This window comes from Zalophus californianus, chromosome 4 (assembly GCF_009762305.2).
Source record: "Zalophus californianus isolate mZalCal1 chromosome 4, mZalCal1.pri.v2, whole genome shotgun sequence".
NCBI classification, from domain to species: Eukaryota; Metazoa; Chordata; class Mammalia; order Carnivora; family Otariidae; genus Zalophus; species Zalophus californianus.
In genome coordinates, this window is record NC_045598.1 from 129108604 (window position 1) to 129134534 (window position 25931).

General features: G+C 42.2%; 2 protein-coding genes across 11 annotated transcripts in view; one reads left to right on the plus strand and one right to left on the minus strand.

Moving 5' to 3' along the window:
- Window positions 1–25194, plus strand: part of SULF1 (sulfatase 1) — a 174622-nt gene extending 149428 nt beyond the window's left edge. For 8 of the 10 annotated variants that reach the window (XM_027602978.2, XM_027602984.2, XM_027602968.2 and 5 more), the window contains 5 exons: window positions 312–377; window positions 1256–1428; window positions 5301–5443; window positions 5538–5661; window positions 22848–25194. In XM_027602978.2, the coding sequence (XP_027458779.1) occupies window positions 312–377; window positions 1256–1428; window positions 5301–5443; window positions 5538–5661; window positions 22848–23689 (1348 nt within the window). In that variant the 3' untranslated portion in view covers window positions 23690–25194. Of the gene's footprint in view, window positions 1–311; window positions 378–1255; window positions 1429–5300; window positions 5444–5537; window positions 5662–7481; window positions 7516–8719; window positions 8786–22847 lie in introns of all 10 variants that reach the window. The other 2 variants (XM_027603011.2, XM_027603015.2) reach the window with 2 other exon arrangements.
- The window catches only part of SLCO5A1 (solute carrier organic anion transporter family member 5A1), a 313993-nt gene continuing 296856 nt past the window's right edge, over window positions 8795–25931 (minus strand). Inside the window, exon 12 of the transcript XR_003521575.2 lies at window positions 8795–11878. The gene's annotated coding sequence lies outside the window, so the exon portion shown is untranslated. The remainder of the gene's footprint in view (window positions 11879–25931) is intronic.

Genomic DNA, 25931 nt, shown 5'->3' on the forward strand with positions numbered 1-25931 from the left:
AAAGTAATCACTTGCCTTCTATTGTTCTTTCTGTTTAAAAAGTGAATTGTCGGGGCGCCTGGGTGACTCAGTTGGTTAAGCATCTGCCTTCAGCTCAGGTCATGATCCCAGGGTCCAGGGATTGAGCCTCACATCGGGCTCCCTGCTCAGTGGGGAGTCTGCTCCTCTCTCTGCCCCTCCCTCCTGCTCTGCTCTCTCTCACTCTCTCTCAAATAAATAAATAAAATCTTTAAAAACAAAATAAAATAAAGTGAACTGTCTGATCCAATGTGAGACTACGAAGACTCACTTTTTAATCTTCTTGCCCGTAGCTATTATAATAAAGAAAAAGGTGTAAAAAAGCAAGAGAAGGTGAAGAGTCATCTCCACCCATTCAAGTAAGTGAGTCTCTGTTTTCCGCATTTGCTGGGAGTGGAGGACTGTCCACTGGGCACTTCTGAAATGTAGTAGGGACCCCTGTCTTCCAAGCGGTGCTGCTTCCAAGCAAGCAGATTTAGCCAGGAGGACACAGAGCTCAAGAAGTTGAAAACAAAGCCCACACCTTGCCAAGAGACTATGGGGATGCTTTTGGAATCCTTGAGGGGGAGACATGAGGAGTTCTGCTCTAATTCTATGTGTGTTTTCTGTCGATGTATGGGATGGTAACTGGATTTTATTCTATGCACTGCTTTTTATGAACAGTGATTGGGAAATGGGACCGTCTTGATTAGGTTGGTGTGTTCCATAGAGTAGTCTGCAATCGTGCTGAATACTGAACGTTGGGAGAAATATACATATTTTTAAAATAACAGTAAAATTTGCATGTGAAGGGGATTTAGTTTTGAGCCTCAACAAAAATTGAGCCCTTTATGGAAAAAACAAAATAATAACAAAAGGAAATTCTTTCCAAGTCATCTAACCCTGCTAACTATTGACTTTATGGCTGATGAGTACCGAGTCCCCACGGAGTTAAGCCATTTGTCCAAATGCTGTGGCTAGCGGGATCCATGGATTCATGTTGACATTTATTTCCACCAGTGTTTCCATGTAAATAAGGAAGAAAATGTTGATCCTTCCAGGCTCAGTAAAATCCTAAGAGAGTTGTCACTTCATGAGTTTGTCTTCACTCTTGCCAATTATAGTTCAAGGCCCTCTGTGAAAAATAAGTCATCTATTATTGTGTGTCTGCCTATTTGTGTGAGATTCGTAACAATGATAGTATTTTTCATTGGGAAAGTGCTTTCTGACCATGAACACATCCCTTCTGTTGGAACAGGGAAGCTGCTCAAGAAGTAGACAGCAAGCTGCAGCTTTTCAAGGAGAACCGTAGGAGGAAGAAGGAGAGGAAGGAGAAGAAACGCCAGAGGAAGGGAGAGGAATGCAGTCTCCCTGGCCTCACCTGCTTCACCCACGACAACAACCACTGGCAGACGGCCCCATTCTGGAACTGTAAGTATTGTGTGGTTTTTGGTTTGCGGGTGTTTTGCTTTAAAAATATTTTTCTCAGTTTTGGGGTGCCTGGGTGGCTTAGTGGGTTAAGCATCGAATCTTGGTTTCGGCTCAGGTCACGATCTCAGGGTTGTGAGATCCAGCCCCACATGGAGCTCCTCACTCAGCGCGGAGACTCTCCCTCTGCTTCTGCCCCTCCCCCCACTCGTGCTCTCTAAATAAATAAATAAAATCTTTAAAAAAAAATAAATATTTTTCCCAGTTTTATTGAGATATAATTGACACACAGCACTGTATAAGTTCAAGGTGTACCACATAATGACCTGACTTCTGTGTATTGTGACATGATGACCACAGTAAGTTCAGTTAACATCCGTCACCTCATCTGAGTTGCCAGTAACTGCCGCCATGCAGAGAGACAGCACCTCACACTACAGTTACTAAGACTAGGGCTTCAGCAGCATGAAACCAGGGATCTGGAATGATTCAAGAGGAGAGCATCATATTATTTTCTGTACTGGCAACTAGAATGATCTTGCCAAAAATTACAGTTTTCTTTGGAAATTTGTTTTTGTATTTTATTTGGAAATGCCAAGTTCACCCTGGGTGTTTCTCCTGATGGTGTTATTTCACATACTGCCCAGCTCCTGGCAGAGTCCCTACCCAATAAGACTGGGTTTACTTAGGGCGCCTGGGTGGCTCAGTTGGTTAAGCGACTGCCTTCAGCTCAGGTCATGATCCCGGAGTCCCGGGATCGAGTCCCACATCGGGCTCCCTGCTTGACGGGGAGTCTGCTTCTCCCTCTGAGCCTCTTCCCTCTCGTGCTCTCTATCTCTCATTCTCTCTCTCTCAAATAAATAAATTTAAAAAAAATTAAAAAAAAAAGACTGGGTTTACTTATATCTATTACTAAATAACTAAATAAATGGACGAACACTCTTACCTCGAATAGATTTTGTTTCTGCTTTATTTCATATCATGCTCTAAGTGTAATAAAAGGAAGTGAAAACCCCTTCAATGCAGGGGCTGTAGTCTAATTCTCAGTCCTTTTTGGAACCTAGCACCATGCTCACAAAAGAATAGGGACTCTACAAAATACACGGTTTTACATGGAATTGCTGATGATATGGAATAATAACAATTGTGCGCTTTTTTTTTTTTTTTTTTTTTTTGGAGAGAGCGCAAGCGCCCGTTTGGCAGGAAGGCAGAGGGAGAGGGAGAGAGAGAATCTTAAGCAGGCTCCACACCCAGCGCAGAGCCCAATGCAGGGCTCGATCTCAGGACCTTGAAATCATGACCTGAGTCAAAATCAAGAGCTGGACACTTAGCCAACTGAGTCACCCAGGTGCCCCAACGATTGTACGTTTTTAAAATTCACACTTACATGTGCTTTAGTGGCCTATGCACAGTATTAACTGAGGTTATCTAGGAATAGTGCCCTAAATTTTTGTGACACATCATCTGATTGAAGGCTTACCATCCCAAGGAGTAGCTAAAACTACAAATCTTCTCATTGAAAAGATCCCAGGATACCACCTGGGGCAGTGTTTCTCAAAGTGGGATTTGGAGACTCCAGGAACCCAAGACCATTCTTGGGGTTTTGGGACCTATCTCTGAAGATTTTTGTTTTATCTGTCCATTCTGATGCTTTTTGATTTCAGTGCCAAGTTTGCATTTTCATTTCCAGCCACTTCAAGGCCAAGTGAACTCTTAAACTCATAGCATTTCACTTTTAATCTTGTTCCCTAAACTGGGGCGTGAGGATCCCTGAGGATCATTCAGGTTGCGGGGGTCCATTCCCCACCAAGTTCTGGGCTGGGGCACAGGAAACACAACAATCTGAAATATCATTTCTGTGGGGCAAGGATGAATAGATGGAGCAAAGTGGATCTTTAGGGCAGTGAAACTACTTTGTATGACACTATACTGGTGGATACATGGCATTATACATTTGGCAAAGCCCATAGAACATACAACACCCAGAGCAAACCCTAATGTAGGCTATGGACTTTGGGTGATGATGTGTCAATGTAGGTTCATCAACTGTCGCAGATGCATTACTGTTGTGAGGGATGTTGATAGTGGGGAAGGTTGGGCATCTGTGGAGATGGGGTAGTCTCTAGAAAGTCTCTGTGTCTTCTGCTCAGTTTTGTTGTGAACCGTTTTATGCTCTAAAAACTCTATTAAAACAAAATTTGAAAAAATTTCTCATTCATTGTTTAAAACATTTTTTCAGCTTAAGGGGATAGTGTATTTAATATTAGATGGGGGGGGAACCTGGGTGGCTCAGTCAGTCAAGCGTCTGCAGCTCAGGTCGTGATCCCAGGGTCCTGGGATCAAGCCTGAGTCAGGCTCCCTACTCAGCAGAAAGTCTGCTTCTCCTTCTTTCCCTCTCTCTTTTTCTCACTCTCTCTGTCTCTCAAATAGATAAATAAAATCTTAAAAAAAAAGATACTGGATAGGGGGTTAAGCCGCATGTAATGGTTAAGAGTATACCCTCTAGGGGCACATTGGTGGCTCAGTTGGTTAAGCATCTGCCTTCAGCTCAGGTCATGATCCCAGGGTCCTGGGATCAAGTCTGTCATCAGGATCCCTGCTCATCAGGGAGTCTGCTTCTCCTCTCCCTTTGCCCTTCCCTGCTTGTGTTCTCGCTCTCTCGCTCATTCTCTCTCTCAAATAAATAAATAAATAAATAAAATCTTTAAAAAAAAGAGAGAGAGAGTATACCCTCTAGCCAGATCCCTAATGCTGCCACTCGTCAACTGTGTGACCTTGGATAAATTACTTAACTTCTCTGTGCCTCATTTTTCCCATCTGTAAAATGGAATAATATAATTTCTGTCTCTAAGGTTCTTTTAAGGATGAAATGGGTTAATACATGCAAAGTACATAATGAACATTGAATGCTCATTAAGTGTGCCTATCCCAATTGTTTTAAAAATATTTGCTAGACAGCACATTTTTAAAATTCAATTGCCATTGCAAGAAAGGTCAACAAATTTGGAAACTGCCTTTCTGTAAAAGATCAGGTAGTTTGTTTTGTTTTGTTTTAATTTGACATCTGTTTTATATACTTTCCACCAGTTAACCAGTGAACCTCTGCATGGTACAAAACATGTTCATGGTCATAGCCCATTTCATGTTAAAACACTGTTGGGGCACCAGGGTGGTGCAGTCAGTTAAGTGTGCAACTCTTGGTTTCAGCTCAGGTCGTGATCTCAGGGTCGTGAGATTGAGCCCTGAGTTGGGGTCTGCGCTCAGCGTGGCATCTGCTTGAGATTCTCTCTCCCTCTCCCTCTGCCCCTCCCTGCAACATGCGCGCGCATGCATGTGCTCTCTCTCTCGCAAATAAATAAATCTTTTAAAAAAAAAAGTTGCTACAAAGATCACAAATAATCCCCTCTTTCTGTGCACCATTTTTGAGGTGTGGCCATGACACAGAGAACAAGCAAGGGCACCAGGTCCATCTCTGTACTATGCAACTATTTTTTTTCCTTTTTTAAGAAAAGGTAAGAATAACCAGAAATAAAAGTTCTGATCATTTCCTTCCCATTCTCCACTCACTCGCCCTGTTTCAGAGACCACTGCCTGACGATAGGGGGCAAACTAATGTGCCTAAAACTTCACCTTGGCCTTCAGTCTGTATTCACGATCATAGATTGCCACTGTTTTTCCCATTTTCCACCTCTTCCCACAGCAAATTCTTTAGATGGGGGAAAATATAATTTTTTTAACATCCAACCACACAGTAGTTACAAGACAGAAAACGTGCCCCTTTCAGTATAAAGATAAGGAAATGGTAGAATGGCTAGCCTGCCTCCATTTTTTGTTTTTTCATTCTTTTCATTTTGTTGTTCTGTTTTTACCAACAGTGGGATCTTTCTGTGCCTGCACGAGTTCTAACAACAACACCTACTGGTGCTTGCGCACGGTTAACGAGACACATAATTTTCTCTTCTGTGAGTTCGCCACTGGCTTTTTGGAGTATTTTGATATGAATACAGATCCTTATCAGGTAGGTCGATACGTTTTCATGTAATGAAGTTTGTTGACAATAAACTAGCCAGAACCTGAGCTTACCTTTCCTGTCCTGGCATCTTGGTCCGCAGCTCACAAACACAGTGCACACGGTGGAACGGGGCATTTTGAATCAGCTACACGTACAACTCATGGAGCTCAGGAGCTGTCAAGGATACAAGCAGTGCAACCCAAGACCAAAGGGCCTGGAAGTTGGTAAGGGGGGGCGGGTTCCTGTATTTTCTGGGAAATTCTTTGTGTCGAGTTTTCTGCCTGTGAAACGTCTCTAGGCATAGACGCACAGAGTTTGGGATACTTACGGGGGAGACTTCCCAGGCAGTTCTGAATATAATGTGTTCTCAAAGTTTACCTCTGGGAGCATTAATGAAAAAGCTAACGCGCCCAAAGATTTGGTGAGCGTTTCATTTCAGTTTCTCCCACACGTTGGTTCTACTAGTAAAGCTTCCTGAATGAAGCATCCACTGGCAGATGGGACGAAAGCATGGGGGATTTATTTGTCATTGCTGCCAACAGGCATAATACAGACTCTAGGTAAACCAGGATATCCTCAAATTTTTAGGTGAATTTGGACGGAAACACCCAATGCCCTGTTTCTGCTTATCACACAGTTGGGAGCTGCCCCGGGGGAGATCCCTGCCCAGGACACAGGCAATTAGATTTCTTTTACCAGGATTTCCCCTCTGAAACTAGAGATACTTGAGTAATGCACTGTCTTGGGCTCTAACAAGCGTTAGAGGGCCCATACGGAGTCAGCCAAATGGTCCCTCCCCGGGCTGCCGCGTTAAACTAACCTATCTCTCCTTTGGTTCATAGGGCCGCAGTTCTTTTCAGTCTGTCCCTGCCCTTTCCTAGTTGATGAGAATACTGATTTTCTCCTAATTCCGGTAGAACTGTAAATTCCAGCAGTCCACAGAAGGAAGGAGAAAGAGCTAGCTCTGGCAAGGGCATGGGCATCAGCAGAGCCTGCCAACCCCAAAAGGGCGAAGAGCGGGACTCCCCGGCAGTGGGGAGCGCTCTGCAGGAACCCCTTGTGTGCAGCTGGGTTTTCTAAGCATCCTTAAAGCCGGTGTCTCGGGGTCCCTGGCAGAGCCAGCATCACCAGCACTAGGTCTTGTGACTGAAAGGGGGGGGCCCATTCTCAAAGGATCAACATCCGCCACCTGTCATTTCCACCATTGTAGGGTCCTGAGGCTTTTGAGCGGCAAAGGTCCCATAAGAAATTATAAACCCTGTGAGATGGGTCACCTCACAGCTATCAGCCAAATTTCTCAGTTAATACCTTACTCAGATGAATGGCCCGCAGAAAAGTCCAGTCCTGACTTCCAGAAGAAGTCTTTTGATCACAACCCCACTCAGCTCAAATCTTTTCAGATATCTTGCTTCTCTGTTTGAGCTTTTCCTCAAATCTTAGCCCTCCACACACCAAAAAGGGGGAGGGGAGCCCAACAAGGCCTAGAAATTAAACCAGTTATTAGAAACACTAGAAATATTACACCCAGACATTTCTCCCCCAAAAGACCTCGCTCTCTTACAGGTGATGACATAACTGCCCAGAGAAGTCTGACAGTCTCTAGGGATGACACACCAGGGGGAACTCATGATTGCCGTTCGGCCCAAAGTAGTCCTCTCCACCTTCTAGACGATTTCTCAGGGAGATGATCATTGGCCCTTTTTTTTTTTTTTCCAAGTGTCTTGTCTCAAAATAAGCAACATTGTACTGAGACTGACTGGAAGGACTTCTCTTCCTGCTCTTAAATGGGCTCTCCTCCTTTCCCATTGCACTCATGTTTCAAATGAACTCCTCTGTGTTTTATCTCAGACCTTTTTATTTATAGCTTTCAATCCTCATTTTGAACCTGTCTACTAGAAAAGCTCTGTGGGACTCCGGCACTGTCTGTATTTAACACAATCTATTTCTTTCTAGGATTTAGATGTTGTGCATGGAAAACCACGTAGTGAATGGTTTTATGAGTTCTAAAGCTAACATAAATTACTCTTGTATTTTCCTATATCAGGAAATAAAGATGGAGGAAGCTATGACCTACACAGGTATTCACACTTTTTTATTCTCCCCCCGCAGCTTCTTTTCCCAATAATTGCATGATCCAGCCATTTCAACTAATTTCCGTTTCTCACCATGTTGCACAGAGCATAGTGTGGGGTGCATGCATGTGCTAACAGCATTCTCCACCAGATTGTGTCATTGGTTGCAGATCTGTCATTTTGCTTTAAATCAGCTGACTGTCACCGCAGGATGTCTCTCAGGGCATTACTCCATGTGTGTTTGCTCATTAGATGATGCTTTTAAGCATGGAATGTTGTGAAAGGGGGAAAAAACAACCAGAATGACCTTTGGGAGCCCTGGGGAGAGGTTGGGAGAATGATTTCCCTTGTGGTCCTTACACGTTGATTTGCTGGAGAGGCTTCATGGAAACTAGTTCGAGATTTTTATGAAATATAATGTCAAAGGCCCAAAAGGAGTAATGGGAATTTCAAGAGCATTCTGAAGCTGAAGTTGGAGGAAATAGGCGCTTCCTTGTGAAGAGCCCTTAATTAACTTGGGTGGGGAAAAGCAGCAGTGATATGATTCAGAAGGCTCTGCAGGGTGGTGGTTGGTGAGCAGAAGGCGCTGGGGTCGGGGACAGAGAGGTCCTTGCATTAGCACAGAGACGATACCGCCTGACACACCCAAACTTCATAAACGGGCCTCAGCCCAACCATCTTGTTCCCTCCGACCCCCACCCATCCCTCCTCTCTCGTCGTGTTCTGGAGGTGGGCACCCGCACACCTGGCATCGTCGGCCCTTGATAATTTTCCACTCTTAGCGTAGACCTCAGGTGGGCTTGTCAGAAATGTGCAGTGTGGGACAGGAGGGGACTGACCTTACCACCTCTACGGTGGGGAAACTGAGGCACGACATGTCGGCACCCTTGCTGATGAATCCATCAAAAGAACATGGACTTCCTTGGTGCCATGCCAGGGCACCCTGTCTACCCCGCCGCCTCCCCTCAAGCCTCCTGAGCTTTAGTCTCAGATTCCCCCTTTACCAGGGCAGCTCACTGGTCTGACCGGAAGCTAAACAACCAGAAAGGTGAGGGGTGGGGGAAGGGGAGATGTCAACAACTAACAAAACAAAGAAAGCTGGGCTTTTGAGGATCCTTAATAACCATGTATGTATCTCTTCTTTTTCTCTTCTCTCCTGTGTTCTTTCCTTTCCTGGCTCTGCCCCACCCCGACCCCACATCACCCCCAGCACACATAGGACAGAGCAGAAGAACCCACTCTTAAGCTGGTCTCAGCCGGGATATGGGCTGACGAGGTAATGTCCCACACACCGGCACTCCTTCGCCTGCCCCCCAGGGGTCACATTAAGACGTTTCCAAAGTGTGACACTTTAAACGGACCAAACACTAAATATTGACTTTACAGTTATTTTATGATGCACTCAATTTTACAGCGAAGGGATTTCCAGTCGAGCTTTCTTTTATTCCCTGTCCTGAAGGAGGTAAAAGGCTATGAACGGGTGACTGAAGCCAGACGCCGGGTCGGAGCTGAGTCAGAGAGCTCTTCTCCATCCAGTCATCCCCGGACAACTTTGAGATGAGGGATGTGGAACCGCAATCCGGTCATAATTAAGTGGCAAACATCTGGGACCCCTCCCTCTCCCTTCCCTGCCACCACCACTAAATCCATCACCCGTGAGGTCCTTTGTCACAGCCTCAGTGACTCGTTATTGTTGGGTCGCCTGTCTGAGAATGTAGCTGTGCGTGAAGGTGACAGAGTGTTACCTATCGCCTTCCTCCCCACCCCCCCCCGCCAGAATTCCTTACCAAAGGACAAATCTAAGGATACTCTATAACTCAGAATGACTGGCATTTTGGGGTCCCACGGTTTCATAAGAGGGCAAGCTGGCTTTCAGTGGGTAGCCACGCTGCAGGCGGGAAATCATGAAACATGGTTACTGAGAGAGCGTCTGCCTGCCTGTCACGCCCAGGGACTCTCGGGATACCCAAAAGCAGTGTTTGATGTGGCCTCACCTGCTGGCGGTGTCCCAGTGGACTGAAGGGAGACAGATGTCAAACAAGCCACTGTCTGCGTGGAACTGCTGAAAAACCCGTCTCCAGATGGTGTCTGTGGGTATGCGGCCCTCCAGTAACAGCACTCCTGACAGCCTTCCTCAGAAGCCCGCATTCTTCAAGAAGATTCTGATTTTTTATTTTTATTTTTATGTTTTGGAAAACTAATCAAATGCATTTTTAATCATAAAATTCAATTATAAAGGACTTTGAGAAAACTGGTTGGCGACCAAACCTGAGGAATTTGAAATTTGAGAATTCAACTGAGTGTTTCAGAAGCATTCACCTTGCACAAGATTGACTACATAATAGCTTTAAAAACTGCCTTCCATTTTGTGGGTTTTGAAAAATTCATCTTTAGATTTGTTTAAATGGCCTTCGAAAAGCAAGTCTGTTCCTTGTTCAACTTCGTTATTTATTTTATTTCTTGATGGCTGTGGCCAGTGCCTGGGGCGAGGCCCCCTGAGAGACTCGGTGGACTCAGCCCGGTCATTTTCCAGTTAGGACAAGCACAGAGTAAGGGCACCGTTGAGGAAGTAACTCCCATGACTCAGGAGATCATTTTTGGCTCAAGTTGAAAGCAGTCATTTCTGTGTTGCAAAATAGAATGGGATCAACAGGTTGAGGGGGTGTTTATTTTTCCCATTGCTTAGGAAAGCTAACGCTGCTTCCTTTTGATGTCCCGGAAATGCTCCTGGCAGGCATGGGGTGCATCTGGCGGCTGTGTGAGGCAGACCGGGGGGGGGTTCTGGGTGGCCTCGCCCTGGCTGCTCCCTGGCCCCTGCAGTGCCACACCCTGGAGACCAGCAGGCCACACTGTGCTTCACCCTCAGCAGCCATGCTTCTGCGCACCTTGCTTTTGCATGTTTTGATTCATCTCCCATGGGGCAACAGCTCATGCCTTGCAGATGGCTGTAGGTGAGCTAGCTGTGTGTTAGGACCTGATTAGTAGCCAGTCTGCCTTGGGTTCAAGTCCTGCCTTGCTTAGTAAGAAGATGAGAATGGAAGGCCCAGTAACAATGAGTCTTATTAGTAAGGTGTACATGGGATGCAAAACATTAACATGAAGGAAAGAGTTCCATTCCAAAGAATGTTCCTATATTTTGTAAGAGACACAAACAGAGATACTCATCAGCACCACTGCCATCTTGTTCATCACTCTTTGGTAATCCAGAGTTCAGTCTTTTTTCTGAACTGCCTGGACTTCGTGAAGGACAGAATCCAACCTCCACTGCCCTGCTCTGTGTTACTTTAATGAAGCTTCACCTGGTTCTCTTCTGTCACATCTCAGAATTCCATTTTATTGATTTTTTCTCTCCATATTTCTTTCCAGTTCTATTGAAAAAAAATTGACACGCATCGCTGTCTAAGCACATTTTATTTGTAAGCTGCCTTGCTAGTCCCGTTGGACTTTTCTGTTTAAGATGCTTGACCAGGGGTTGGGTCAAGTCAGGGATTGGGGTTAAAGGGACCAGCGTCCTCAAGTAACAGAGGACTGAGGGTCAGAGTTGTTAGGGTGTGGGTCAGAGGCAGGGCCACTGTGTGGGATGCAGGCACTGAAATCCAGCCAAAGCTCTGCTAGACAGGCCATGCCAACTGGTGGATAAGTTTTTTTTTTCACACACCAGTGGCCACCCTGGTCAGAATCAGGGGCAGGGACAAGTCAGGATTCATCTAAGCTCCCAAAGAATTCTCAGAATTTGGTCTTACTTTTCCAATAGTGATTCTACTCCCAGTGCCTTGTTTCTTGTACCGTAGAAGAAGAAACAAACATGTTGCAGGACTCGAAGACCCTTCCCTCCAAACTGAGGAGTGAAATTTACCTGTAATCGGCTTCAAAATTGAGAGGAAGATGAGAGGGGGCGCAATTAATCCTCTTTCATCCATTCAATAACTAAAGAAGGAAAGAATCTACATGGCCACCTCTATGCAAGCCACTGCCTTCTAGGAGAACATAGCAAGTATTATCATTACAACACAGAAAACAAAGTGCTCTGACAGGAGAAGACATGACGCTATAAGAGCCTTGTGGGGCCCCTAAACCCACCCCAGGGAATCCTAGGAAGCTTCCCAGGGAGGCGGCGTTCAGTGCTACATGTGGAAGGCAACCCTAGCATGATCTAGAATAGGATATGGAAGGAAGAAAACCAGTCCACCTAGAAGAGAGTGTTCTTTCAAAGGCAAGATTCATTTGGGGGGGATTGTGATCAGTTCAAAGTAAGGACAAGGAAGGGTGTTGAGGGATAAGCAGAAGGGGTCAACAGCGCTGTTTTCACGAAGAGTGTTGTATATAGCCTGACCCACAGAATCTGTCTTCCAAACAAGGATATTTCCACCTGGAGGGAGAAGTAAAAATAATTAAAATTATCTGAATTTGATATCTGTATTTGCGGACCAATGACTTGATCAGTGGATTTATAAAATAATTGTATTTAAAAATGATTTTCTAAACTAAAATTCCAAAAATTCTGGACAAATCCTAAATGGAGGAGGATGCCAGTCCAACAGACATAAACTGGGACCATCCCAGCAATCTAGACAATTTGGTCACCCTGGTTGCAGACTCTGTCAGAAGATTGGATCTTTATCTTGAATGCAATAGGGGGATCTTCAAGAGTGTTGTAAACTGTGAGAAATAATATGAGAGGATTTGGGTTGATCAGATTAGGTAACATACATAGTTGTGAGGACAGTTTTGTGGGTCGGGTTAGTCACAAGGTCTGGCTCCACTGCCTCCCAATTTGGGGACAATTTCTAGCAGTATTACCTGACTTACATTGTTCCTACACTCTCCTAAGTACTTTATGTATGTTAAATCACTTAACCATCACAATAACTTTATGAGGGCAGCACTGTGAGCCCCATTTAATTGATGAGAAAATTGAGTCACCGATAGACCAGGTAACTTTCCCAAGATCATGTAGCTGATAAATGATAGAGTAGCTACCCAAGGAGTCTGAAGCTAGCATGTGCTTTTAATCTCCATACTGTGCTGATTCTCTCGAACAATTTAACCTTTTAACTTCATTTTCTCATCTGTAAAAAGGTGATCATATACATACGCATAATAATACATAAGGATTACATGAACTGATATCTGAAAAGTGCTTAGCACATGTAAGCCCTGAATGTATATTATTCTATGAACGATGTTTGGTAATAAAGTTGAATAGTGAGAGAAATATCAAAGAGCCCCAGAATTTTGAAGGACATTTACCTTCACATTAATGGGTAATAAAATTAGTGGGCTTTTTAAAATAATGAAATATCAAGAAAGAGGGAAAATTATGTGCATTTGCCCCAGTAAGCAGGTATGCGCTTTTAATCAGCCATCAACTATACAAAGTTATTCATCTATAGATAAATGACATAACTTACTATTTATAGTTCTACACTGCCTTCTTAGCTGAACGTTCATAGTCTTGTATTTGTGAAATAAATAGGTGTTCTTGCAATTCATCAATAAAATTAGTCCGCTAGAAATCTTCTATGCATAACAAATAAAAAGGTATTTACGATTGATTGGCTTTTAGTTATTTTGCAGGACACTGAATTCAGAGTCTCTGAAATTTCAAAACTCAAAGCAAATTCCATTTCAGTCTAAAACATGCTGTGTTTCAAGCAGCCTGGATATCACGCACAAGGCACACCGCTTTAGTCCCAAATGTTGGAAACCCTGTGCCTTCAGAAAAACATTCAAAGAGGACACAGAAAAACAGGGAAGGGGTTCGGAGAAAGGAATGGATATGTTAGTGCAGATATTCTGCTGAGGCTCTCTCAATTTTGAAAATCAAATGATTGCCCTCAGAACTGAAACCTGGGAGGGAAGTACAGCCATGTGAATGAAAACATCCCTCCAGTGAGCAGCAATCAACGGAATTACAAGGCTTCTGACTGACCTATTGTTTGCCCCTTGAAATGAGAGACACCTAGCCCGGTGAAAGTCAAAGTTTGCTGTTGAGCACAAGTACCCAGAATCATCTAGAGGTGGGGGCTGTAATGGAGGGGCTCCCACCGTGCTGAGGAAACCCGAGGACAGGAAGAAGAGGGCCAGGAAATTGTGGAGGGAGTGATGCTCAAATTTCATTTTGAAGGCTGAGCGCCGACTCAGATGCTGGGGCAGGGAAGAACATTCTAGGAATAAATGCCAGTGCCGAGGAGGGAGAGAGCCTGGTGTTTTCAGGAAACGCCACTGTTTTGGTGACGCTACGTCAGAGGCCATGTGCGGAGTAGGAACAGAACAGGCCGCTGGAGTCGGTAGGCATCAGGCAGTCTCTCCGTAGAAACTACTCTTTCTGCTTCGTAGGACACCAGTAGTCCTTGTGGATTAGAACACTGCTCCAGAAGAGTTACAGTTCCACGCATACGTGGTCTCTGCTACCCACGCGCAGAGGGGGACATAATTACTGGTCATGTTTTTAAAGATGTATTCATTTTTTTCAAGGAGAGGAAGCAGGGGGAGAGGCAGAGGGAGAGAGAGAATCTCAAGCAGATTCCTTGCTGAGCGCAGAGCCTGACACAGGGTTTGATCTCATGACCCTGAGATCACAACCTGAGGCCAAAGCAAGAGTCTGAAGCTTAACGGACTAAGCTACCCCTGGTGCCCCTAATTATGTGGTCATGCTTTTAAAAGTAAATAAGTGCCACCCAGAAAGAAATGCGACTGAGCTTGAGACCGGCGTGTGCTTTTGAATTTCTCTTAGGGGTTTTACAACCTTTCTGTTTCCCAGGTTGGGTGAGAATTACCTGGAACTTGAAATCATCTACATTTATTCCAAAAATTCATTTTTTCAGAACAAACCTATTCATATGTTTGCTCCCTGAATAAAGAACTTCAGAATGGCCCAAGCAAGAGGGGTCCTTTTGTGAGATGAGGATTGGCAGAAACCAGGACGGAAATGTGGACAATTCAGTTCTAATGTCTAACAAGGATTTCGACTTACTGTTTTGATACAACGGTGCATGTACAGAAAACTTGCAAGAACACTTCCAAGAAATTTTACCCCATTTGCCTTACTGTTCCCCCTTGTTCTCTGGCTCTTTTTCCACATACACACACATCCTTTTTTTTTCCCCTGAATCATTTATAATTTGCCGATATCATGTATCTTTATATATAAGAGCTTTAGTACGTATTTCCCAAGGACAAAAACATTCTTACATAACTGTTGTACAGTTACCAAAGTCAGGCAATTTGACACTGATACAAGTCTATTAGCTGGTCCACAGTCCTTATTCAAATATTGCCAATTGTCCCATAATGTCATATGTATGGTTTGGGGAGGATTTTGTTTTTCTGGTCGGGGATCCAATCCGGAATCACACATTGTAGTAAATTGTCATGTCTTTTAGGTCTCTTTCCATCTGGAATAGTTCCTCGACTTTTCATTACCATTCATGACATTCTAAAGTATACAGGCCAGTTATTTTGTAAAATGTCCCCCAGTTGGGGGTTTTCTGATATTTCCTCATGATTGGACTAAAATTATGCATTTCTGAAGGAATACCATAAACGTGGAAGTGTGCACTCCGGGATATCTTTTTTTTTAAAGATGTATTTATTTTTTTATTTGAGAGAGAGTGGGGGAAGGGGCAGAGGGAGGGGGAGAGAGAGAATCTCAAGCAGATTTTGTGCTGAGCGTGGAGCCCGCCGGCAGGGCTCGATCTCACGACCCTGAGATCCTGACCTGAGCCAAAATCAAGAGTCATACACCCAGCCCACTGAGCCACCCAGGCATCCCTCAAGAGATCTTATAAGGAGATCCGTGACATCCGTTTGGTGGTCTTACCTCTGATTACTTGGTTCACATGTGGTTTGCTAGGTTAATCCACTATAAAATTACTATTTGTCCTTCTTTAATTAGTAATTCATCCACTAGCTTTTGAGGAATTCGTAATTCTTGCCTTAATCATTTTGATGACTGCAAAATGATGATTTTTTTTCCAACTTCATTATTCTTGCTATGTTTCTTTTTTTTTTAAGGTTTTATTTATTTATTTGATAGAGAGAGAATGAGAGATAGAGAGCACAAGAGGGAAGAGGGTCAGAGGGAGAAGCAGACTCCCCGCCGAGCAGGGAGCCTGATGCGGGACTCGATCTCGGGACTCCAGGATCATGACCTGAGCCGAAGGCAGTCGCTTAACCAACTGAGCCACCCAGGCGCCCCTCTTGCTACATTTCTTAAGTGGTACTCTGCCATAGAGGAAAAAAATGCCCTTTTCTCATGTATATGTATATATGTATATATAGCAATAAGGATTCATAGATCCTTATTTTATCCCACCGGAAAACCTTTTGCTACCATTATTTATTTTGATGATCGAAATATCCCAGTGGATATCAGGTGGCTTCCATGTCCTTTTGGGGTGTCCCCATCATCTTTTGAGCACTCTATTGCTTTCAAGCCTAACTATGTTCCAAGTTCACCTTGTAGTTTCACTCCCCCACATCTGAAATCAGCCATTTCCCCAAAGATCCCCAGTTCCTTTCAAGTGGGGAGTGGCATTTGGACCCAAGATCTGGGTTTGAGGTGCATAGAATTGTTACGGAGGCATCTTGGTATGTAGACCCTCTGGGTAGACAGAGCTAAAATACACACGCACGGGTATTGACAGCCATTCCTCTTTCTACAGATATGGAGAATGTGTGGACATAGCTACCTAGATATATTAAAAGCCATATGTTCATACTGATACCTCTAATTCTAACTCAACAGCTCAAGATTCATTCTAGTCTTCTAGTTTCTATGTGGTAACTTCCTTTTCCAACTTTAAGAAGTCTAGTTCCCATTATCCTCAAAGGATCGACTCATCTGTTAAATGCTATAGCACACAGAAAGCAAGTTCAGAATTGCAAGATCCTACAACTGTAAACACAAACCTGCTAACTAGCGTTCAGGATATTTTGCAGGTCCTTCTGTCTTTAGAAGGAGAAAAAAATAGCACTGTGTTTGGAGTTACTGGGGCTAGCTCCCTGCTACCTCCTCCTTTATTGTGGTTATGTTACTCATTTGAAATAGACCAACGTTTGTTTATTTCCATCTGTATTCCATTTTGGGGTCTATTTTTTCTCATCACTGGTAGTGTAATTTCCTCTTTCAGTGTGTAATACTTTAACACAGTTCCAAAAGTCGAAACTGCCAAAAGCATATGGAGAGAAATGTTAGTCCTTCCCACCAGCTCTTCCCACACGTGCGCCGTAGGTAACCAGACTCATCAGTTTCTGTTTTACCTTCCTGTGTTTTTGTTGCAGTAGTAAGCAGATGGTGATATTTGATTTCTCTTACTTTCTTACTTCGAGGGTAGCATACTATATATACAATATCACACTTGGTTTCTTTTTCACTTAAATTACTATTGTCACTTTAAAATCTAACCTCTCCATCAGTTCACAGAGATCTTCCCATTCTCTTTTTCACTTCTTCATAGTAATCTACTGTGGCTGTACCATAATTTATTCAGCCACTCTTTTATGTATGAGATTTCAGTTCTTCTCATATTTTGCAATTACAAATTGTGCTGCAGTAAAGAACCTTGGGCAAATATGTTTCATGTTCTTGAAGATACCTTCAGAGTAAAGTCCTAGTTGTGGGATTACTGGGTCAAAAGTAAATGCCTATATGGACACATTAAATACCGCCAAATTCCCCTCCATATGGTTTGCACCATTTTGCATTCCGGTCATCAGTATATGAGTGTCTGCTTTCAACAGCTGTCAAGCTTTTAAATTTTTTTCCAATTGAATGAGAAAGAAAGGGTATCTCAGTATTGTTTGGATTTGTATTGCTTTTATTATGAGTAAAGTTGAACATGTTTTTGAAAGTTTAAAGGCCATGTTACTTTCCTTTTGTAGATTATCTGGTTATGTTGTGTGCCCACTTTTTTATCTGGTTTTTGAAAGGATTATCAGGAAGGACTTGTATCTTTACGATGCTGAGTCTTCTATACAAGAACAAAAGCTATCTTTCCACCTGGTTAAGTAAATTTTTAGGTCTTTCAGGAGCTTTCTAAACTCATTTCTCAGAGGTTCTGCACATTTCTTGGTAAGTTTATTCATAAGCATTTTATCTTCTCTCTTACTGTTGTGAATAGGGTTTTCCTCCATCATTAAAACCTCTTTGTATTCTCATTTGTGTATATGAGGGCTATCGATTTCTGCATATTAATTTTATATCCTGCTACTTTAAAAAATATTTCTACTTTTGAGTTAATTTTGTCATCGATTCTCTTGGGTTTTCCAGGTGTACTTGTACATTTGTGAATAGAGATAGTTTTGCTTCTTTTCTAATTTGTTGGCTCTGATCCCTCCTGTCGGACTGAATGAACTAATACTTCCAGTACAATGTTACCTGGCTCCTGATCTTTGTGAAAATGCTTTTCAGATTTCCCCACTAAGTGAGAGGGAGGTTTAGGACTAAGTTGTATACATCTTCATCATGTTAAGGAACTAGCCATTGATTTTTTTTTTTAGTGTTTTTATTACTAATGAATGTTGAATTTGTCAAAGGCCTTTTCAGCATCTATGGAGATGCTCAAATAATTTTTCTCTTTCAATTTTCCAATATGATGTTATATTCCAATATGATATATTATATTCCAATTCAATTCAATTCTATTCTATTCTATTACATAGATCTTCCAAGATGATATATTACATTCCAATTATATTATATTATATATTATATTATATTATATTATATTATATTATATTATATTATATTATATTATATTATATTATTATATAGGTTTTCCAGTATGATATATTATATTAACAGATTTGCTAAGAATGAGCCAAACTTTCATTCCTGGAATACATTCCACTAGGTCATCATGTGTTATTTTCTTAATATAATACTGAATTCTCTTCAGTAATATTTTATTTAGGATTTTTATATTATATTAATAAATAATACCAGTCCATAATTTTCTTTGTTTGTACTAGTGTTACCTTTTTAAGTATTGTATTAGTTTTCTATTGCTGCTGTAACAAATCACCATACTGTCTTAAACAACACAAATTTATTCTTTTATTTTTAGTGGTCGGAAGTCCAAAAATGGGTGTTACTGGGCTAAAATCATGGGGTAAGCAGGTCTGTGTTCCTTCCGAGAGCTCTAACAAAGGATCCCTTTCCTTGTCTTTTCCAGCTTCTAGAGGCTCCCTACATTCCTTGCCCAGGGCCCTTTCCCCCATTTTCAGAGCTGGTAGTGTAGGATCTTCAGATCTCCATCTGTATGTCTGTGTGCGCATGTGCACGCACGCACACGTGTGTCTCAGACCTAGGCTTCTGGGCTCGCATCTTCTCACTCCCCTGCCTCCCTTTCCCAACTAAGGACTTTTGTGGTTACATTGGCCCCATCTGGATCCTTCAGAATAATCTCCACATATCAGCGTAATTTAAATGACATCTGCCAAGTCCTTTGTGCCATGGAAAGTAACATATCCACAGTTTCTAGGATTAGGATGTGGACGTCTTTCTCCCTACCACAACTAACAATGTTATAGTTGCTTCATAAAAAGAGTTTGAAATTTTTCTTTGATTTTCTATGCTTTAAAACAGTTTGTCCAGCATTCAGATGCTCTTCTCTTTGAAGGTTTGGTAAAATTCTCCTGTGAAACCAGGGGACCTGGTGTATCTTCGTACTTTCTTAATAACCTTTCTTTCCCTTCTTTGGAAATGGCTTATATCTAAACTTTCAATTGGGCCAATTTCTTTTTTAAGATTTTATTTATTTATTTGACAGAGAGAGACACAGCAAGAGAGGGAACACAAGCAGGGCGAGTGGGAGTGGGAGGAGCAGGCTTCCCCCTGTGCAGGGAGCCCGATGCAGGGCTCGATCCCAGGACCCTGGGACCATGACCTGAACTGAAGGCAGACACCTAACGACTGAGCCACCCAGGCACCGCGAGTCAGTTTCAATGAACTATTTTTCTGGTCAATTATCTGTTTCATCCAGGTTTTCTAATTCATTTGCTTTGAGGTCTACAAAGTGGTCTCTCATGTTTTAAATTTTGTAGATTTCAATGATTATTTCTCCCTTGTCATTTTTTATTTCGTGTGTGTGAACTTTCTCCCCTTTTTCTCAAGTAGCTGAACTAGTGATTGATTGCCTGTTTTGATACTTTCTTAAAGAACCAGGATTTTGATTTATTAGTTAGATATGTCATTCTTCTTTTTTTTTAAATTTTTTATTGTTATGTTAATCACCGTACATTACATCATTAGCTTTTGATGTAGTGTTCCATGATTCATTGTTTGTGCATAACACCCAGTGCTCCACGCAGAATGTGCCCTCTTTAATACCCATCACCAGGCTAACCCATCCCCCCACCCCCCTAGATATGTCATTCTTCTGTTCTTTACCGCATTAATTTTTGCTTTCACCTTTATTATATCCTTCCTGGTGCTTTCTTTTGATTTACATTGTTCTTTCTGCAGCTCTTTTGAGTTTGGGGTTTAATTCATTTATTTTTTTCAGGGCGCCTGGGTGGCTCAGATGGTTAAGCGTCTGCCTTCGGCTCAGCTCATGATCCCAGGGTCCTGGGATCGAGCCCCACATCGGGCTCCTGGCTCAGCAGGGAGCGGGCTTCTCCCTCTCCCTCTACCTCTCCCCCTGCTCATGCTCTCTCTCTCTCTGTATCTCTGTGTCTCGAATAAATAAATTCTTTAAAAAAATTCATTTATTTTTCATGATAAAAGTGTTTAAGGCTAAGGATGCTTAAAATGATGCATAAGTATCATGCCTTATGTGTCATAGGTTCTAATGCATAGCATTTGCATTATCATTTTTTTAAATTCTGCACTTCTAGGTTTGTATTTTCCTTTTCACCCAGATGATGTTTGTCAGCTTCCAGGTGAAAGGGCTTTGTTGTTGTTTTAATGTTATTAATTTCTTGTTTCATTGTATTGTGTCAGAGTGTTTGTAATATTTCTATTTTATGCAACTTACTGATATTTTGTGTGTGTGTGACCTAACACAATCAAGTAATGTGAATTTCTATGTGTGTTTGAGAAGATGTGACTTCTACCCTGGGAGTATACTATTGGACACATTTAAATGAGAACTACCTGACTGATTATATATTTAGGTCTTCTAGGTTCATATTTATTTTTAGTCCACTTGGCCTGTCTTAGATTGAGTATCACTTATTATTATGTTTCCATGTATTTCACTTGGCATCTTTTACAGATAGTTTCTTCTTTATAAAGATGGTTTCCTCCCGCCTCCCCCTTTGGAACTTTGTAGGATTTGTCTTTTTGTCCTATTGGTTGCTTTTGAACTTAAACGTTTTAATGCCCCTAGTCCCCTGTTTCTTATTTAATCTTGTATTATCTCATTGATCAGTTTTTAATGATGTTCTTTGACTCCCACCTATTATTTCAAATCAACTCTCAATGAGCTTCTTCTCTTTCGGCTTTTCTATCTTCCCTCCCATTTCTGGTTACATTATTTTTGCTTTGTCATATAAAATGTATATATTATCTTTCGACCCTTCTCCTACCTTTATCAAGTACTCCTAAATCTGATAAGTACATTAAATGCTCAGCATCAGTGTTTTTGCTGGTTTCTGCAGTGATTTCTTGGTTGGATGGAGACTGTTCAAGAAAAATTGATGTGGACAGTATTCCCTGCATTCTTACATTTTAATTTTTAGACCTGTTTTTTCTGTAGCCTTGATATTTGAAAAAGAGCTTGGATGGTTTTAAGATCCTTGGTTTGTACTTTAATTTCTGATTTAAGATGGTTTTCACACCCTGGGGTGCTTGATTGAAAACACTTAATTTACTTGGTAATGTTGTATTGTGGTTTTCTTCACTTTATGGTTTATTTTGGCAGGGCATTTGGCATTTTCATAAGATGACAGATTTTGTTATTCTTATTTTCTATTTTCTTTTCTAACAATTTTGTCTAGATTCAGGCTTCTTTTCTTAATTTCATGGATTTCAAGTATTTACAAGATTTCTAGTTTAAGAGGATCCTTTCTAGTGGGTGTAACCAAGTCTACTATCTTTTTACTATTTTATTTTATTATGATTTGGGGATGGGAGTAGGGGAGGTTGTATGGCGTTTTTTCTCTCTCTTTTTTCCTTACAGGATCTGACATTTCCCCCCCGCTTTTGCTGCCCTTTTCCTTTATCTCCCAGTTTCCAAAGGATGTTGCTTCTTGCTTTGTGTCCTTTCCTTCCTCCCTTTCTGACTGCCACCTCGATTCATGCCCACTTCCGAGTCTCTTCCTCGTCTCCACCACGGTTTACCAGGATTCGTACAGTCTTCTCTACATCAGGTTGACATGCTTTCCAGTGATGGCTTCAACTCAGTTCTTGGCTGCAACCTCATTTCCTGCTTCTCTGGTCCGTACTGTTTTCCCAGGGCTCGTGCCCAGAGTGCGACATACAGCTCTGTTGAGATTCGGTATTAACTTTTTTTTTATTTTAACTTACAGGTTGTTTGAAGATTACATAATTTTCTATCTTCTAGTTTACTAAGAATGTGGTTTTGTGTAGTTTTACTTATTCTTCCTGCTGGTCCATATTGCTTTGTGCGTAGTTGATCACATTAATCCAGGCTGCCTCTTTCTAAATGGTACTTGAACATAATAAGAGAAAAGATGCTATTTCCCACAGGACTGTAGTCACCTTGGTGACATAGAAAGATCTGAAGAGAGAGAAAGCTGGTGTGTTCTTTGTACACTGTGGAAACCATTCAAAGTTTGACTTATCTGGAGCATAGAACTTTTAGGGCAAAAACAAAATCAAAGAAACAGATTCAAGCATTGGATTTGAAGAGTTTAATTGCACTGACATTTGTTTTTATACGGAGTGCCACGGAGCATAAAAATGTGTGACTAAGCATTGCCTCTTACATTAAAACGCTTTCAAATTCATCATTCGCCCAGCGACACTGTAGATGGTAAATGTTCCATCACACAACTATGCTCGCATCTGACAGATGAGGGACCAAGACTCAGAGAGCCTCACTCATGTGATGTCCTGGTTGCAAAGTTGCCTTGAGTAGAGCCAGGAGTAAAACACCAGCCCCCTGACCGATGATGCCATGCATTTCCATCACCAACTGTGCTTCATCAGAGAGGTTTGCACTCGTTTGTGCCTCTTTCCAATGTTTTGTTAATGTTCGATCGCTTCTGTAACCTAAGTCCCCTCCCTGACAACAAATGACTAGGGGAAAATATTTTTTAGCATTGTATTTCAAATGGATTTGCTCTGCTAAAAACGACGTAAGTTGCTTGTCCGATAAGTAAGAAATACTTTCTCCCCTAATGATCCACCTCCCTCTCTCTTTTCACAGAGGACAGTTATGGGATGGATGGGAAGGTTAATCCGCCCAGCCTCGCTGCAGATGTCAACTGGCAAGGTCTGGAGGATTTATACAGAGTGAACGAAAGTGTCTATGAGGACAGACAAAACTATACACTTAGTCTGGTTGACTGGACTAATTACTTGAAGGATGTAGATAGAGTATTTGCACTGCTGAACAGCCACCAGGAGCAAGACAAAACAAATAAGACTGCAACTGCTCAAAGTGATGGGTCCCTGGCTGGATCTGCTGAGCTCTCTGCGCCAGTAGAGAGAGCCTCCGCGGAGTCAGATGAGGACCCGAGTCCTACGGTTGGGGAAGCGCCTTATTGGACCTGGCCGGCTGACCTTCGAACCCTGCCTTTGAACCAACCAACATTCAGTCCAGAGACAAAACTTGAATGGAACAACGACATTCCCGAAGTGAGTCGTTTGAATTCTGAACACTGGAGAAATCATAAAACTGACACGTGGACGGAGCACGAAGAGAGAAATCATCTTGCAAGCGATTTTAGTGGCAACGGCCTCACAGAGCTGGTGCTGCCACCCAGGCCCCGGCTGCAGCAAGAATTTCCCCGGGGGGCTGGTCCAGGGGAGGATGTTTTTGATCTTCTTCCCCGGGGGGGCAGTCCAGGCGAGGATGTTTTTGAAGATCAGCTGCATCTTCCTGCGCATGCTGATGTGGATTCCATTCATCAGCCGATCAATACGTCTGCCAGGGAGCAGCCGACCAACTCCAGCAGCGAGAAGAGGTTGAACAAGGCGAAGAGTCACAAGACGGGGAGCTTACAGAGTCTCGAAGGCAGTGCCTCCTTTCCACTCTCCTCCGATTAGCTGAAATTGTGACCTTACCCTAAACACAGTATTTTTTTTTAACTTTTTGTTAGTAAACTAATAAAGGCAATCACGACAGCCAACATTCTAAGCTACCCTAGGCACATAGGCGCAGAAGTTAGGGCGCAGGTCAGCAGGAGGCACACAGGGACTCAGTGTTGTAATTCACGATTGGTCCAGAATAGAAAGAAAGGTTGACTCGTGTTTGTTTGTGGGGAGACTAAAACAGTATTATCTTTTGAAAATGATAGGGATATACCTATCCAAATATTATCCAATCAAGATGGCTAGAAGTGTAACTTTCTGGGTTTCTAAAACTTGACCTCCTCCATGAATTTTTCAGCACATTTTCCACTGCCCGCCTAATGTGGTTTTGATTCCTTTTTTAACCACTGGAACTTTTCAGTGCCATCACCTTCAATGATTTTGCACTCTGAGATCAGAATACCATGTCTCTTTGGTTAGTCTTTTTTTTTCTTCCCATAGGCTTTTCATAGTCTCACTCCTTGCTCTCAGTGTGACCACGGGAAGTAGACCCCAAGAATGACACACAGTATGGATGACATATTGTTCAGCATACGCTTTTGCCAGAAGACATTGCATGCGTTTTCCTCGACTTGCTAAACTTGATTAGCAGAAAGGCATGGCTAACGATGTTGGCAGTAAAAATAAATAAATCAACAAAACCAAGATTGTCTGCTCTTTCTGTGCCTAGCCTCAAAGTGTTCATCATATGCTTCAGATTGCGAAATTTTTATTATTTTATTAACATGATAAAAGGACTGAAGACTTTTTTTGCTCATCTTCGTTTTCTTGACCTGCCTAGTAAGGTCAAGTTTTGAGAATATATGCTTAGTTTTGAATTTATATAAGAAATCTTTTTCAATAAAACAAACTCACAAATGTTTCATATTTTAAACACACCATATGTGTTATATGATTATTTTTAAGGCCTTTACCAAGTTCTGATTTTTTAAAGACATAATACAAGACTGCTTTTGAAATTCTGTATTCTTGAAAATATTCTTGTTATGTATTAGATTTTTAAATACCAGCAAAAGGATTACCTCAGTGAGAATTATCAGTACCCTAGCCAACTTCCCAAGAAGGTTTTTTTTAGCTTAACAGTGATTTTCTTTTTATTTTTAGATCATTCAAATGCATAGGTAAATTATGTTTTCTTTAAGTGTTTAAGGTAAACTCTTTTAAAGAAAATTTAATATGTTGTAGTTGAATCTTTGATAACTTTAAGTCTTTATCATAGACTCTGTACATATGTTAAAATTAACTAGCTCTTTATCAGATGTGTGTGTCACCAGCTGAATGACAGAAGAAACATATTTATGGTCATGAATGATGTGCTTTGTAAAAAGGTTTCAAGTTATTAGGACGCATACTGTGTTTTTTAATCTTGTGTAATATTCTGTGATACTTTTATAGAACAATTCTGGCTTCGGGAAAGTCTAGAAGCAATATTTCTTGAAATAAAAGGTGTTTAAACTTTACCTGTTCCAGAGAAATGAGCTTATTACCAAGTTTTAGTGCCACACCCATTCTTTGCAGGTAAAATCAAGTCCTGATCTCAGTTGGACATGGCTGAATATTCGCCACATTTGTAAAACTGCCCCAAAGTCCATGTATTCTAGAACATCAGACTGATGATTTCAGTGTAGATTTGCCTCCTTGCTTCAGGGAGGCCGTGGCAGAGACAGCACAAGACTGGCTCCCCACCATGGCCCCCGAGCAGTTACGTAGGGCCAGTGTTTGGCTGAATCCTCTCCTGTCACCATCTTGACATCTTTCAAGATATTTGAACAAGGAATCCCACCTTCCCTCACTTCACCAAACCAACAAATTATATAGCCGGCTCTGGGCAGCGCAGACGGAGTTTTCCAAAAGCAAGAGGACCGATCCACTGAAGGAAGCCCCAGTTCACCGGGGACGGGGCCATGGACTTTGATCAAGACCCAACCACCCTCCAATACCTCGTTTCTCCCAGCTGACAAATGCCATATACTGCTTTCCTGCTCCAGATTTCCTGAGGAGCTTCCTCTTCTGCAGGTCGAGGGGCTGACAATCTGCGAAGGTTAATAGTAAGGGGCGAAGAAACAAAAGCAAAGGGCTTTTTGAGATGTGCTAACCCAGTCCTGAGATAATTGAGGGAACCATCTGTATTGGTTTGCGAGGGCTGCCATAACAAAATACCACAGACTGGGGGGCTTAAACAACAGACAGTTATTTT